The sequence below is a fragment of the Taeniopygia guttata genome, chromosome Z (assembly GCF_048771995.1).
Source record: "Taeniopygia guttata chromosome Z, bTaeGut7.mat, whole genome shotgun sequence".
NCBI classification, from domain to species: domain Eukaryota; kingdom Metazoa; phylum Chordata; class Aves; order Passeriformes; family Estrildidae; genus Taeniopygia; species Taeniopygia guttata.
In genome coordinates, this window is record NC_133063.1 from 39402775 (window position 1) to 39418664 (window position 15890).

General features: G+C 47.1%; 1 protein-coding gene across 8 annotated transcripts in view; it reads right to left on the bottom strand.

The window, feature by feature from the left end:
• Positions 1-12631, bottom strand: part of TDRD7 (tudor domain containing 7) — a 46233-nt gene extending 33602 nt beyond the window's left edge. For 5 of the 8 annotated variants that reach the window (XM_072922196.1, XM_030257706.4, XM_072922195.1 and 2 more), the window contains exons 1-2: positions 12449-12631; positions 7712-7932 (exon numbers count right to left, since the gene is read on the bottom strand). In XM_072922196.1, the coding sequence (XP_072778297.1) occupies positions 7712-7918 (207 nt within the window). In that variant the 5' untranslated portion in view covers positions 7919-7932; positions 12449-12631. Of the gene's footprint in view, positions 1-7711; positions 7937-9203; positions 11202-12448 lie in introns of all 8 variants that reach the window. The other 3 variants (XM_030257702.4, XM_030257703.4, XM_030257701.4) reach the window with 3 other exon arrangements.
• Positions 12632-15890: the final 3259 nt, after the last annotated feature.

A 15890-nucleotide genomic window follows, 5' to 3' on the forward strand; every position in this document is an offset into this window, starting at 1 on the left:
GACATGGATCTTGGAGATCTCAATCACTTTTTGTGAAATCAACAAACCAGACAGTGAGAGCCTTTCCATCACCTTTCCACATTAGGTTGGGCCTCTCTGAGAAACAGCCTGGTTTCTAACTGCCACCCCACAGTCCCACAATCTTGCTTTATAACTCTGGGGAGCCATGGGGTTGCAGCCTGTTCTTGTTCCTCCTGCCAAGGCTCACTAGAGGCTCTGGCACCACACTGACCCTTTGGAGCAGGGTTGCCTTTTCCCCCACTTACCAAAGAAACTGCACAGCAATCCTGGCTGCACCAATCACAGGCACTGGACTGGCCCCCAACAACAGCCCAACCTTGGACAATGCCACAGGTATCTCCCTGCCCAACTTCATGGCCTCTTGCCTCAACATCCAATCACCACAGGCCATCCTGTAGATTGATACAGGAACTTGGTCTTGGCAAGACACTAAATCATGTGCTCAGCATGCAATTTGCCTGAAAAGAAGATGAAAGCCCAAACCTTTGGGCCATTCAACTGCTGCAAAGGCAGCTGGGTGAGTACACCTCCAGGATTCTCTAAGGATTCCTGGCAGTTACCCCAAAACCACTAAGTTAAAAATGGAAGTCTGTGGTCTCAGCCATGTTCTGTGGTGGAGGTAGAGGTTGTGAAAGGGCCCCTTTCTCAATGGTGCCATGGGCCAGCACTGCTACCTTGCTAGCCATGGCCACCAAGGCACATCAGAGATTGTGAGAACCCCGGAACTGATTCGGGGCTCTCGTGTGGTGGTAAAGTCTCTCCTCCAACCTTTACTTCCAAAGAAAAACTCCGCAGCCTCTTGTTGTTCAGTCTCAAGGCAGTTTATTGCTAGTTATCTAAAAGATTGTCTTCGCCCGCTGCACTGCCTAGGTCAGCGGCCCAGGCAGAGGCACACACACTCCTGACACCCTCACTGTCCAGTGTCTCCATCATCTCTCTCCCCGCCAGGGCTGCTGCTATCTTTTATATGATATATTACGTATTATATGTTTACAGATTTTCCCCAATACCTACTGTCTATGTTACAATGTGCTTTTCTACTCTAAACCAATCTGTGAGTGCCAACATCACCAAGAGCATGGAGGTAAGGAAGAAGAAGGAGGAAGAACAGGATCAGGCCCACTTTCCTCCATCTTAGAACTCCTGACCCCCCTGTACAAAGTAAAACCCCCCTGTACAGGTGTTAAAACCCCCTTGTACAATACTAAAAAATTTTACCCTCTAATTTGTGACTACTTTTACTATACCATCTAACCCTCTGTGACCGCTTGTTCCACCTTCAAAGTTGGTAACTCATTCCATGGCTCAAACTCAAAATCACAGCTGTTTTCTGCTGTTTGCCAGGGTCTAAAATGCTTCTGACCAAGGCCTGGAACCTCTGAAAATGTCTGAGGGACATTTTGAGTTCCGACAAGAGATGGCCATTTTGCACAGGAACGGGGCAAGAGAAACTCAGGGATTTCACCAGCACCTCTGAAATTTAGCAATCAGCAGCTCCAAAAAGGATCTTTTCTCACAATCAAGACAGGGCAATTAAAGCAGTAAAACAACAAAAGCAAGAGATTGCTAAGCAGCAACAGCTTGTTCCAGGGATCTTCTCAAGTGTCCCAGGGTGACACACACAGCCTAGGAAAACAGGCAATGGATGATGACACTAGAAGCCAGGCAACTCCTCCAGCAGTGCCCTCCACCTCATCCTTCCCCTTCCTCTTCCTCCTCTTCTGCTGCAGACCCAGCACCTTTGCTGGGCTGGCTCAATACAGAGCCACTACAAGGAGGGTCTCTCCTTCTGAGGGATAGTTCTCCTACTCCAGGAGCTCTGCTTACAAATCAGAGAGTGTGTCTGCTGCACAGTCAGCACTGATAAAAACAGCAATCCAGCAGTGTCGCCACTGTAGTGATTAAATGCCAGGAATCACAGAAAAATGAAGGCTGGAAAACATTTGCTACAATCCATGTAATACAGCATCTTTGCTCAAAGCAGTATCAACTAGTTAGTCAGGTGGTGGATTATCTTCAAAGACAAAAAACTCTCAACCACTCTGGACAATTTCTTCCATTGTTTAGTCAGCCTCACTGTAAAAAAGTGGACGGTTTAATGTTTACATGGGACTGCTTTTATTTCACTCTGCTATCATTGTCTCTTGTCTGTTCACTGAATACCACTGAGAACTGGAGATGGAGTCTGGCTCCATGGCTTTTTTTTTAGTCCCTTTAACAGACATAAGGATAAGATTTCCCTGAGCTTTCTCTTTTCCAGCACAAACAATTCCTGCTCTCTGAGCCCTACATCAGAGATGTGATGTTACAGTCCCTTCATAAGCTTCACAATCATTCCATGAACTTGCTTCAGTGTGGCCATGTCCATCTTATTCTGGGAAGCTTAGAAAAGGATGTGGTTTCACTGCTGCTGAGCAGAAGGGAATTATCACCCCCATCAGAGTGCTGGCAACTCTTCCTAATGAATCCCATGATGCTGTTGGTCTCCCTTGCTACAAATGGCACCCTGCTCACTGTGAACTCTGCACCCACCAGGGCATTTCTCTGCCAAGCTACTTTTCAGTTGGTCAACCCTAAAACTATACAGGAATATGGGGTTTTCTTCCCCGTGTGCAGGACTTGGCATTTCCATATACTGAACTTCACAGGGCTCCTGCTGCTCAATTTCTCTAGGTTCTTGAAATCCCTCGGAACAACAAGCACATTCATCTGCTCTATCAGGTTTCTCCTGTCATCTACAGACTTGCTGAGGATGATCTCTGTCCCATCACCTAGGTCATTCATGAGTACGTTAGACAGCAATTCCTGAGCACCTGCTCCCAGGGCACATCACTTATAAGTGGTCTCCCAATAGGTTTTGTGCCACTGTTACAGAAGAGGATATTACAAGCCCTACCAAAATTTCAGTTAAGCTACATCCAATGCTCTCCACTCAACCAATCATCTCAATTTAGAAGGATATTTATTTGGTAACATATTATTTTCACTTCACAAATCCATACTGACTTGCCTTCTTGTCTTTCAAGTGGCTGGAACAGCTTTCCAGGATTAGACACTCAACAACTTTCCAACAGTTCTACGTCAGGCTAATCTTCCCACCCCTCCCAGTGAAGGGTGGTGCTTTCTTTCGGTCCTCAAGAACCTCCCACAAATTACCATGACCTTTCCAAGTCACTTGTGGGTGCACTGCAATAAACTCATGGATGTAGGCACATTCCGTTTTTCCAAATGTTCCCTATCTTAATCCTCCCCAACAAGGTTTAGACCTCCTTGCCCTGCACTTTCCTCAGCCTATTTCCATAGTATCTCTATAACCCATCCAGCCCACCCAATTCTGCTTCTACCTCCTGTGTGCATGCTTCTAATGGTAGATTTAAGTTAGGCACTCCTTCTTCAATCACGTGTACCTTCTTCAACCTTGCTTAAGAGAGAGACTTTTTCATACAACAGCCTGTACCTGAATCATAACCCATCTTTGTGAAAGGTGAACCTGAAATCCTTCACTCTTCACCCTTTCACAGATGTCTGTGCAACAATCTGCACTCAACAGTTTAAGCACGGACTTAACAAGGCTTTAGTGAAATGAAACACAGCAAAAGGCTGAAGGTCTTCATTTGCTGTACCTTCTTTCTTTCAGTTTTTCCGTTGTCTCTTTATCCCTGTCCTTGTTTCCTCCCATTGCCAGTACACTTAACCAGCTATTTTAAGGACTTTCTTTGGAAGCACTGGTCCAGAACAGCTCTGGGAGCTGTTCTCAAGGGGATGGCACTTGGTCTTGGTCTTCAAATAATGAATCATAAATGCAGTCTTTCTTAGGTCCATATATGTTTGTTTAGGCAGCATCTGTATAATCCTCCCAGGCTGCTTCTCTCTGCTCCCACCTCATACATGCTTGCATTTATGGCTCAGTTTTATCAGTGCTCCTGCCCTTTTTGCTTTTTCCCCCCAGCTATTGGAACATACCATTGTTGAAACTGGAGGAGGCAATCCTTGTAAGCTCACAATCTCCACTGGATCATTCTCTTCAGGACTGTATTCCATGAGTCTTCCAAGCAGACTCCTGAAGAGGCCAAAGTCTGCTCTCCCAAAGTCCTGCACTGTTGATTCTACTTTTTGCTTTGTTTCCCTCCTTTCAGGCTCACAGACACCATCTAGCCACAGACAGGGCTCCTCCCAGCCTTTACATCTGCAATCATTTTTTGTTTTCAAGGACTGTGTCCAGCAGGGCACCTCTCTTCATTGACATGTCAGGATGTTGGGAGCAGCAGACCCCTGAAACATCCTTGAGTGTTCACAGTTGGACGTCTTGTCCCTACAGCAGGTATGGCAGTGGTCCAAGTCCCCCATGTGGTTGTCAAAAGAAGGCATCATCTGTTTTGTCTACTGCTTCTTCCCACTTAAACTATTTGTAACAGATAGCCACTACATTGCCCATACACTGGTCTGTCCACTACTCATAAGCTCTTCCTGTCTCATCATCTGTCCCAAGAAAGAGCTCCCGGCATTCCTGCTGCTCCCAAACTTGGAAGGTCTCACAGGAACTCCTCCTGTTCACCACTAAAGCCCGTAATTCCTCAGCAGCCAGGCAACCCACAGCAGCATCCTGGTTGTGTGACCTGTTGCAACAACTCCCTGTGACCGCAAATGAGAACACAGCCCTGAACAACACAAAGATCTCCAGTTTCTTTGGGTTGTAGCCCAAGTGTGGACACTTCAGAGAGGTGCCCATTTGTGCACACTTCCAGAAAAGCATATGAGAGCCTTCTTCAAACTCCTAACTAACAGCAGTGGATGCATGGGATGGATCACTTAACCTTTGTTCTCAAGGTCTCAATATAAAAGTTTTTTTGTCCCTAGACAGTTTATCAGAGTTTTATAAATGTACATTTTCACATCTTCGGTATACTTCAGGTTTTTTTTGCCAGTAATGCTCTAAATAATTTTTATTCTGCATTTCCTTCCCTTGTTTCACAGTGATAAAATTTAACAAAATGGTTTGAATTAAAATGAATTCAGATGTAAAAAAGGATGGGGTAGATGAGCAGAACAAAGCAGTCTTCAAATTTCTCCTTTTGAAGGGGCTTAATTATTAACGCAGAAGTCAAAGTTTTCTTAGATGAAAGTACAACACCCTTCTCATAAATTAATATGAAGCAAAGCAAAGTAGGGTTCCTTGAAAGGATGCAACTACCTGTTACAGGTGCACAGTGTTTCAATTAGTTCCCTTGCAGTGCTTTCTGTATACTGAACTTAATTCTCATTTTCTGTGGAAACTGGAGGACATAGCTACTGCATAAAGAAAAAGTCATTAGTTTTAATCTTTCCCACATTCAAGACAGCTAAATTAGTGTTCAGGATCAAGAGGAACAAAGGACAATTTATATCATTGCCTTCCCAAGATAGTGTCTGTTCTGCCTGAGTTACCTAGCTAACTCCCACAAACACTTAAGGCAGCATATAACATGCACATAACATGTGGCATTTTGAGATCAATTTGTATTACTTACTGCCTACCTTATACTATTTCTTTTTGAATGCATTTCTTGTGGTACATCTTGGACAGCTGACCTAGCAGTAAGGAAAGTAATTTTAAGACTATCTAGACTGCAGCCATGAACATTAACTGCTACCAGACCCCTGGATGTGCATGTCTTTGCTGTCCTGCCCCACTGTCTACAAGTAGATTAAAGGAAGAGGGAAGGGTCTTGACAGACACTTTGGAGGTCAGGGTACTCCAGAGCCATGAAAAGAGTCTGGCTGACTGTGTGCTCTTGCAGTGGTCTTGTATGGTTTCTGAGCTATGGTATCAAGCCTATAATGAAGCTCAAATATTCTGGAGAGAGGTGAAGAGAGAGGTGAGGAAGAACAGCCTTATAACGATATATAGCATGTAACAAGAAAGCATATGGGAGACGTCCTAGGCAATTTAGCAGCCCACATCAGTACATAATCATGCTTGCCACTCTCTGCTTAATGTCTGCGATGTCCACACTATGGACAGTGGCAACAGGAGGGTCATCAAATAGCAACACAGGCTCAGTCTTTGCACCTTTCCTGTCTCCCAGGTGTTCAACAAGGCACTTCCTCTCAGCTGTTTCAGTCATGTAGAATACAGTTAGCACTTCTGAACCAGAGCGAGTTCTCCTCAAGAACCTCAAGACCCCTGGCTCTCGCCTTTTCACCTCCTAAAGCCACATTTCACTCTCTTGTAACAGCTGCCACAAGGAATTCACTGCCCCCAGTACTATCCAGGAGTTCACAAGGCTCCCAGCACACATGGCATTAGGGGATAAACAAGGCTCTCAAGGGAATGGGAGGATACCAGATTACACCCTGCAAGGCCCTAGTTAGAAACAGATGGCTATCTGCCAGAATCACCACGAGGAAGCACTTAATTGCAGGATCACAGATGTTCCCAGACCTGAGGTACCTGCAATCTTGTTACTAATGTAGCTGCAGCTGAGGCAGGCTTTGGAGAAAAAGAATCCCAAACTTGCTTGTCTGCTGTAAAAGGGCAAATTCTGATGTAAATATGCAGAAAGGAAACCAACCCATTGCTTAAAGACAGCCACATTTCCAGATATTAGGACAAAACCCAGGATAACTCTCCCTGTACTCTCATCACACAGCTAATGAGCTAGAACTAGTTCTGAGTTCACAGATGCCATCCTGATCCAGCTGAGCAAACAAGGAAGCTCAGCCTTAAGTTCTGTCTCTTCAGACCTGCTATGACTGCCTTACACTGTGCCAAACATCCACTAGCTTTTTGCTCTGCCTCAGGCTACAACGACTTCAGGAACTCAGAACCATAGCTCCAACAAGGGAGTGACTTCAAGCTTGCCACACAGATCATCTCAAGTCACACAGCTACACCAGTTATCAAGAGAACACATTCTGACTTCAGACCAGGAAGTCCAGACTATTGGGCAAAGAGGTCTGTGGTCCTAGCAACCTGCTTCCAAGGAGGCAGCCACCAGGAGACACAGGCTAGTGCAGCAAGAGCAAGGAATAAGGGACAACTTCTACCATACCAATCCTCTGATAAGATCTGCTTCTCCTTCTTGATCTGTGTGATGACCCTTTATCCCTTGCACACTTGGCAAGCTAAGGCACTTGCAAATATTGCAGCAAGCCACCTCACTTACATGAGCTCTTCATCACCTCAGCACATATTTGCAGTCCTGTTGCACTGCAATCCATAACAAACAAGAATCCTAAGTCCAAAGCAAGCACTGTCAAGCTTATAAGCAACAGCACCTAAGAGGTTTTTTTGTAGGAAAAAGATTATGCTAAACCCCACTGAGAAGAGATGATTAACACACACAAGTTAACCTTTAAGGTCCCAGGACAAACCATTAGTATCTCCTCCAAAGTCAGAAATGATGAGATAGGGGCCAGATCTCCACAAAGATCACTCCACAAGTGATCTTTCCACACAGAATTCACATTTCCAGGAAAAAGCCTTGTAACTTTACACCTTTTGCATACACAACCTTGGGTCTGGAATGCAGAGGCAGAAAAATAAGGAGCACTTAGTATCTTATGTCACAGTGGAAGCACTTCTCCCGAAGTGAGAATTAGTGCACCATATGCATGCTACAGAAATCCACAGCACAAAAGGAGGTAGAGCTATGAACCAGGAACATTCTGCAAATACAAAACCCATTTCTGAACAGAAACTAATTCTTACCTCTCCTATTTTGTTCTCTTCCATTCTGACCACTCCTGGGATACTTTCCAAGTAGCCTTCCAGTGTGTCATATCCTAGGTGCCTGAAGGGAATCAACTCATTGGTCAGGGATCTGTATTCACTCTGAAGTTCTGACAAACGTATGCCATTTTGAAAGGCAAGAAGAACAGCTCGCAAGGCTTTTGCAACACATTCTGGCTCCTGCATCTTCACTTACACCCCTGTCTCCAAAAGAAAAAAAAGGGGAAAAAAAATTTTACATACACAGGCTAAAATCGCCGGCTTTTACTATTCAAGCTCCCTTCCCCAACAAGCCAGAATGCAGCAACTCAGTGGCTCATCTCTGGAGACTGTGATACTTCTAGGTAGGCCCGTAGGGCCATGGTAGTGCAAGGCAAGCATACTGTGGTAGGGAACACACAGCGCATGACATTGTCAAAAAGTGCTGACAAAGGAGCACAGCAGCCATCATGCACAGGCTGGCTCTGCAGACAATCACAGGAGGCCACATGTACAGAAGAGGAACGGGTACTGCTAAGCAATTGATGCACCAGAGACAAGTACTAGATATTGTACCTGGGACAGGGCAATTCTGGATGTGTGTATAACTGGGGAAAGAGAGACACTCTGGAAAGTGGCCTGGGGGTCCTGCCAATGGGAAGCTGAATGCTAATCAACAGCGCCCTGGCATCCAGGAGGGCCACCCATTTCCTGGGGTGCATCAGGCACAGCATCACAGCCAGGCAAGGGAGGGGATTGTCCTGCTCTGCTCTGCCCTGGGGCGACCTCAGCTCGAGTGCTGGGGGCAGTTTTGGGTACCACAGTATAAGCAAAACATTAAGTTGTCAAGAGAGTGTCCAAAGGGGGGCAAGAAACATGGTGAAGGGTCGTGAGGGGGGCCCATATGAGGGGTGGCTGAAATAACTTGGTCTGTTCAGCCTAGAGAAGTCTGAGGAGAGACCACATTGCAGTCTACAACTTCCTTGTGAGGGTAAGAGGAGCAGCAAACACTGATATCTACACTCTTGTGACCAGTGACAGGACCCGAGGTAATGGCCAAAGTGGTGTCAGAGAAGGTTTGGGCTGGATAGCAGAAGGTTCTTCACCCAGAGGGTGACTGAGCACTAGAACAGGCTCCTGACAGAAGTGGTCACAGCATCAGATCTGACAGAGTTCACATGGTGTGATTTGTTTAGTTTCCTGTGCAGGGTGAGGAGTTGGATTTTGATGATCCTGTGGGTCATTTTATCCAATTCAGGATATTTTGTGATTTGATGACACCTTACTACCTGAAGGGCTAAAACTTCCTCTGAAAGTGAGAGAGGGCACAACCACCACCCCCTGTCACAGCACCCCACACTCAGTGGTGTGGGGTGTCCCTCTAGAGAGGTGCCCCTGAGCCAGCAGCTGCACCAATGCCCATGTCTCAACTTCACCATGGAAACAGCATGCACCTGGAGCATGCAACATCTTACCCATAAGCACACAATACCTCGGCTCCACAGAATCTTCAGAGAGAAAACAACATAAGTCCCCACGCATGTGATCCTCTGACATAGGGATTTTGTTCTGGCCTTCTGTTTTTTCAGCCTGTGTGGCTCATGTCTGGTAGGGCCAGGGATGCCCAGAGCCAGCATCAGGGATATGCACTGCATGACCATCCCACTAGGCTCTGCCCAGGCATGGAGCCTTCTCAGCCTGGATCGAGGGACAGACCTCGATCCATGTTCGGGGGACGTGACACGGTGCTTGCTGAGGCCTGCCTGGCAGCCACCTAACACAGTTCCACAGCCCTCAGGCATGTCCCAGTGCTCTGTGATGCCTCCTGCCTGTTCTCCAAACAGCTCAGTGCTTTTTCTACAGCCACCAAAGCAGAAGGCCTGAACCTGCCTTTTATCTTTCTGCAATGCATTTCATTCAAATCTATAGATTTGTTCCATCAGCCCTCAAGAAAGACTGCTTTAGCTACCTCAGGCTTATGTTTTTACCATTACAAATGTCTCATTCATATACCTCTAGAAATATATATATTTAGTGTATCTAAGTACAAATCTACCAATTCTTTCCTTCATACATACAACTCTAACTATCTACATACCCCATGCATGTGCTGCATATAAATATATTGATATCTGAGTGTTTCCTGGTACAAGGAAGCAGGAGCTGCGACACTGAATAAAATGGCATCTCCCTCCCACAAAATAGTGGCAGAAACCTTCCAGCGAGGACTCTGGAACAGGAATTCTGGGCAGCGTGGGAGGCGGTTTCCAGGCCAGAGCCAGCACTACCTAAAGCCCTCCCAGCCCCCCAACTCACAGGCCTGCACACACTTGGGACTTCTCCAGGAACATCCAGCTACACCCATGGGACACTGGAGAGCACAGACACAAGTGCTGCAGGGCAGGCTCTGTGCTCCCAGCTGAGAGTCCTCCTCCTAGGTGCTCACTCACTGCAGGGACACTCCTGCCACAGGAACCTCCCTGCCATGACCGTGGACCAAAACCGCACAGAGCTCTCACACAACCAGCAACAACACTGCTTTCAAAGTGTGTGCTGCACACAGCCTCCAGTCCAACACCGAGCACAGCACACTGGTGCACCTCAAACACCTCATCCTCACCCCCCAGCAGCTAATGTGCAACATGAGCAGAGCCAGTGCTTTGGGAGAAGGTCACCTTGCGCTCCTCAAGATGCTCCAGCTCTAGGCACAGCACCAGAGTGCCCCTCCTCCAGCACACCAAGGTGAGCAACTGCTGCCCGCGTACCTGCATGAGGCTCTCTCAAATCTGCAGCGCTGCCACAAGGGGCCCCATGAAAGGCTGGTTTGCACTGCTCTCCGCACAACAGACTCTCTCCCATCACCACTTCCCTTCCTGGGGAAGTCACCCAGGGCAACAACACACCATGTCCAAAAGAAAGAGAAATGCCAACCCTCAGCTCATTTCAGATGTCACCACACACACTTCAGGCTCTCCCTTTCTGCACCCAACTTCACAACAGTCCAGCTCCAGGGCCAGACAAGGAGGCACAGCATCAAGTCCTTTTCTGCAACCTTCCTTGAACAGTTTTCACTTTATATATACTCAGCACTTCACTAACCCAACTGTACCTCTTGCTCTGCACACTTATATTCACATACAGGTACATCCATGTCCCTGCACCCGTACAGACAGCACAGCCAGTACATGTCTTCACACACACATGGCTCCTTAACCCTGCAATTTCTGCCCTTGCTGCTCCAGTGGGTTCCCTGACTGATTCTGCAACAACCCCTCAGCAACAGCTGCCCTCACAGCTGCCCTCTGCTCAACAACTACAGTGTCTGTAGCATAGTAAGCACTGCCCAGGAGGAGTAGCACACACTGAACCTGCACATTGCCACACAGCAATGGGCAAATCTACACTGGGCACTTGCATCCTTCTCTCATCCTTTCAGAGACTTTGCAGCTGGTGCACTGAGCTTCAAAGAATCAGAAGATGTGATTGCCACCTGCCAGAAGAAAAAAGACACACGAGGTTCATATTTTCTTTGGACCCACCCAGTTTCAAATGACGTCATGTGCCACAGAAATCTGTAAGTGATGTAAAGTCCTGATCATACAAAAAACCCCAAACACTCAAGCATTGAGAACTACAGCAAAAAATGCAGTTCTGTCTACAACTGTGTTTCAAGCCACATTCACTTCAGAGACATGGAAAAGCTGATGAGAAAATGTTTGGGACCTTTTTGTCTACTGTCTCTTTTAAGTAATAGACACAAATTCTTATTCAGCTAACATAGCTCTTGAAAGTTCCCTTGAGTTTATCTTCCCGCTCAGGTAAAATTAACAGTATATGCACTACATCCAAGGAGTGATGAAGAAAATTAAAAAAAAAAAAAACTGGAATGGCAGTTAAAAAGTTGATTCAAAAGAAAAACTTTCATTAAGAGACTGAGAATCACGGGGAAATGACATCATGTCAATATCAGACATGTTATTTGTATACCAATACAACAGCCAAATTATAACAAAAATAGCAAACAGCATATTATAAAGTCTATCTCACTAAACTACATTGTGAAGAGTATCACGAGGACAAGTTAAACGAGGTGACAGGTACTAGGGTACAAAGGTTAAACCGAATCCAATCTCAGCCCACACCTTACAATCTTCCCATTCCTATTGTCAGCAACTACACAGATTTGCAAGGCAGTAATGCTGACAACACAGATACATTAACAAAAACCTACACAGCTCACAGTAGCTTCCAAAACTTTTTAAAAATTGTTTTTGAGTTAAGCTGCTTTAACATTAGGTCATTTAGCAGTTATGACATTTTCCCGGCAGTTCACTGCCTGCAGACAGCAGGACACATCTCTGGAAACAGAGCCCGAGCCCCCTTATCTTCACTAAGTCAGTGCACATCGCTCAAACCACCTCTGCCAGCACCTGAACCGAAACTTCCAAAGGTCAGAACGGACGATCCGCGCCGCGGATCATTAGCGGGACTAAGAAGAAGAGGAAATGCGAGCAGCTCTCCCACAGGGAGGGGTGCACTCCCCGGCAGCCTCGCTTTCCGCACACTACAAACAGTCCCCTGGGGAACTCGTATCCCCGAAGGCAGAAAGCATCCCCTATCCCGCTGAAGACGGGACACTGTCACCGCGCAGACACGAGGAGGAACGGCCTCCCGCTGGCTGGCAGCGCCGTCCCTCTGTTGGCACCCTGCCTTTCCCCTCAGACCGCGAGAACTTACGCCCGGCGGGGCTACAGTCCTTCCTTTCCACTTTCTCCACCCGGGGCTCTCAGGCACCGGGCAAAGCCTCTTCGGGCCGCCGCCGCCGGCCGGGCCGCAGCCGCCGCCTCCCTGCGCGAGGCCGGGCACTGAGGGGCAGTTAGGCGGCTCCCGCGCCACCGCCCAACCGGCCCGGCCGCCCCGCCCCGCCCCGCACGGCCCGGCCGCCGCCTCCGCCCCGCCCGTCGCGGCCCCGGGCGCCTGCGCAGCACCGAGCCGAGCCGAGCCGAGCCGGCCCCGGCAGCGCCACGTGTGCCCTCGGCCGCGGGCGCCGGGCGGGGCCCCTGGGCTCGGCCGGGGCGGGCAGCGGCCGCGCCCGCGCCGCCTCGGGCCGCCTCAGTCCTGTGACAAGGCAGCAGCCAAAGTCGCCTTCCAAAGGGAGTGACCGAGGAATAACAGCTCCTTCTGAGCGTCAGAGTCACTTCTACAGAGAATCAAAGAATGTTAAGGGGTTAGAAAGGACCTTAATGATCATCTAGTCCTGAGCCTCTCTGCCACGGGCCAGACACCTTCCACTAGAACAAGTTGCTCAAGGCCTTATCCAGCCTGGACGTGAACACTGCCAGGGCTGGGGCTTCCACAGCCTCCCTGGGCAGTCTGTCCCAGTGTCTCACTACCTTCACAGCAAAAAACTTCCTCTCACTATCTAACCTAAATTTCCTCTCTTTCAGTGAGTACCTGCTTATCCTTGTCCTGCCACTACAGTTCCTGACAGTGCCTTTTTGGCTTCCCTATACAACCCTTCAGGTACTGGTTGCAATGAGATTTCCACACAACTTTGTCTTCACCTGGCTGGACAGCTCCCAACTGTCCGAGCCTGTCTTCATAGGGAAAATGCTCCAGTCCTTTCAGCAACTTTATGGACCTCCTCTGGACTTGTTCCAATAGTTCCATGTCTTTCTTTTGTTGGGGGCACCAGGACTCCATGCAGTACTTCTGCAGATCTTTAATTAATTCACTTAAATGCCTCAGTTTCAGAGTACCAAAACCTACTGGACTTAGTTCTGCAGCTGGAGCTCTCTCTAGTCACCTTGTACAAAAACCACTCCACAGGTGCATGTTCCATCAAGGAGGTGTTGGTGGGTGCCTGCCTGCACTGCCATGGGGTTGCAGCCCTTCTCAGGAAAGCTGTGCTTGCCCAGCCCATATCCAGGTTGCTGCCAATCTCCAGGTGGTGTGCATCTGCATAGGCACCTTGGGACTATTTCCTTCTTGAAAGCTGTAGACCCACAGCTTCAGCTTTCACTGTGCTCTCCAGCGTTCCAAGCACATGGCTGATTTGTTCCCCACGCAAGCAGTTAGCAGTGATGGAGAGCCCTTCAGCATCCTGTATCAACAGACCCTGCCACCTTTGCATGTTGCCCACAATAGCATTCCTCTGTCTGTACACAGTCAGTTCTGAGAGCCAGACTGGAAGCAGCATAAGGCCAAGCTGTGTGGCCCCCGAACAGTGGACATCTGCCAAAGCCAGAGGTTGGCCCCACAGAGGGGCACATGCCAGGACAGAGGTGGAGCTGCTGAACCTCACAGGGTTCAGCAAGGAGTCTTCAAGGGGCTCTCACCTTCTGCTATGACTCCTACAGCCTCCAGAGACTGCTTGCCCCAGAGTCCAGTATCCTCTGACAAAGCATTTTTAGAAAATCCACATGGAGGATCCAATGTTTAATAGAAAGTTTACTTATCTGAGGCTATTTTAATTTACAAGGGTTTTCCATTTAGTAGGGCAATATGGCAGTTACAGTAAACATGCACATTAAATTTTGCAGACTGTAGCGTTTCCAGTATATTGCAGAATCATGACACAGTTGTGAATCTCCTAAGCGGCCTCTAGAATATGCATATTTGTACAACACTGTCTTTAAGTGTTAGGAGGGAATATATGTGCTGCAACCACCTTAGAGCTGAAGCACTTTCTTTAAAGGTTCTTTGTTCATAGCTTTTTGACATTTTTGTACTTAATTGTGCTAAATCTAGCTGTCACAGCTAAAAAAAATAAAACAAGGCTGTAGGACAAGAGAAGTTTGTACAGAGTAAGCTTCACAGCCTGCAGCCGAGGCCTTGTAAACAGTACCCACAACACCATCCTCGGCCTTGAAAAGCGGGTCTTACTTTTTTTTTTTTTACTTTTCCTTCTCCTGGTCTAATGTGGCCATAATTTTGTACAGAGAATTGTTAGACACACTTTATTCTATGCCAAATGAGATATTTGCAGCACTAACATAATGATGTAGTGAGAGAAATAGGGGCCAGGTGTGAAGGCCTTGAGAAGCAAGAAGCATAAAGAAGTACAGAAATGAAGTGTGACGAGATGGTGTCAGAGAAACTGCAGGAAAAACAGAAACTCTTCAACAATACGTTTTCAGGATTAGAGAATCAAGGCATTACTTTATTCTTCCCAGGATGTTTTTCTGATCAGGATGTGCATCAGAAATTATTTCATCCACACATGCCTGGACTGTGCAGTGAAAATCATTCAATCACACATGGTTTTTACCAGACTTTTCACATATTTATACATTAAACCCCAAAGAAATTAACTGGTCTTAAATTACATAATTCTTAGAATTCAATTTCCTATTGGCTATTGATCACCTTTGATGCTAATTGCATCTTCATTCTTCATTTCTCTTAACAATCTTTTCCCAGCCCAGGTGTCTCCAACTGCACACTAGAAGTGGTAATGTTCATTAATGTTTGTTAATGGTCATTAATAGTTATGGTTTATCTCCTGTGTATCTTCTGGCTACTAGGAATCCATAGATGTTAAGATCATAGAGACATCCCTGGGGAACAGGATCTTTTGAACAGAAACTTCAATTCCCTTCCACCTGGGCAAAGGCAAACAAATTCCTGACCAAAGTTACATAAAAAATTTAAAAGTGGTAAAATTTCCAACAACTGCACAAAGGTTTAAGGCAGGGTTTGGTTTGAAAAGGCTGCTGCTGGCCCTCTGCTTGAGCAGGTGAATGGACATCTTCACCCAGGGCACAGTCTCCTGCAAAATCCCTGTGTCAAAGGATCATGTGCCTGGGCATAATGAGGAAAAGACTTGGAAGAGTCTCCTCCAAAAGTCTACATGTTCTTTATAGTTAGGTCATTTTTGACTCAGCATGCCATCAAGTCTGTCCTATTACTGCAAGGCCCATTAAGACCAGTACTCCTGAGAAAAAGGTAAGTGGGTCATTAAGAGCACTGGGGTGATGCAGAGCTTTTCAGCCATCATTGTGGTGCATGTGGCTGTGACGGGTTGGATAGATGCAGAACTGCTCAGCAAGGTAAAAGGGCTGCATGGCAGACTACTATGGTCTACACAGGGCAAGGTCACACCAAGGCATATTCTTTTATTTGAGGTTGAGCTTCATGTTCACATGCCCATCCTCTTCCTGTCCATCTTCTGAGGTGA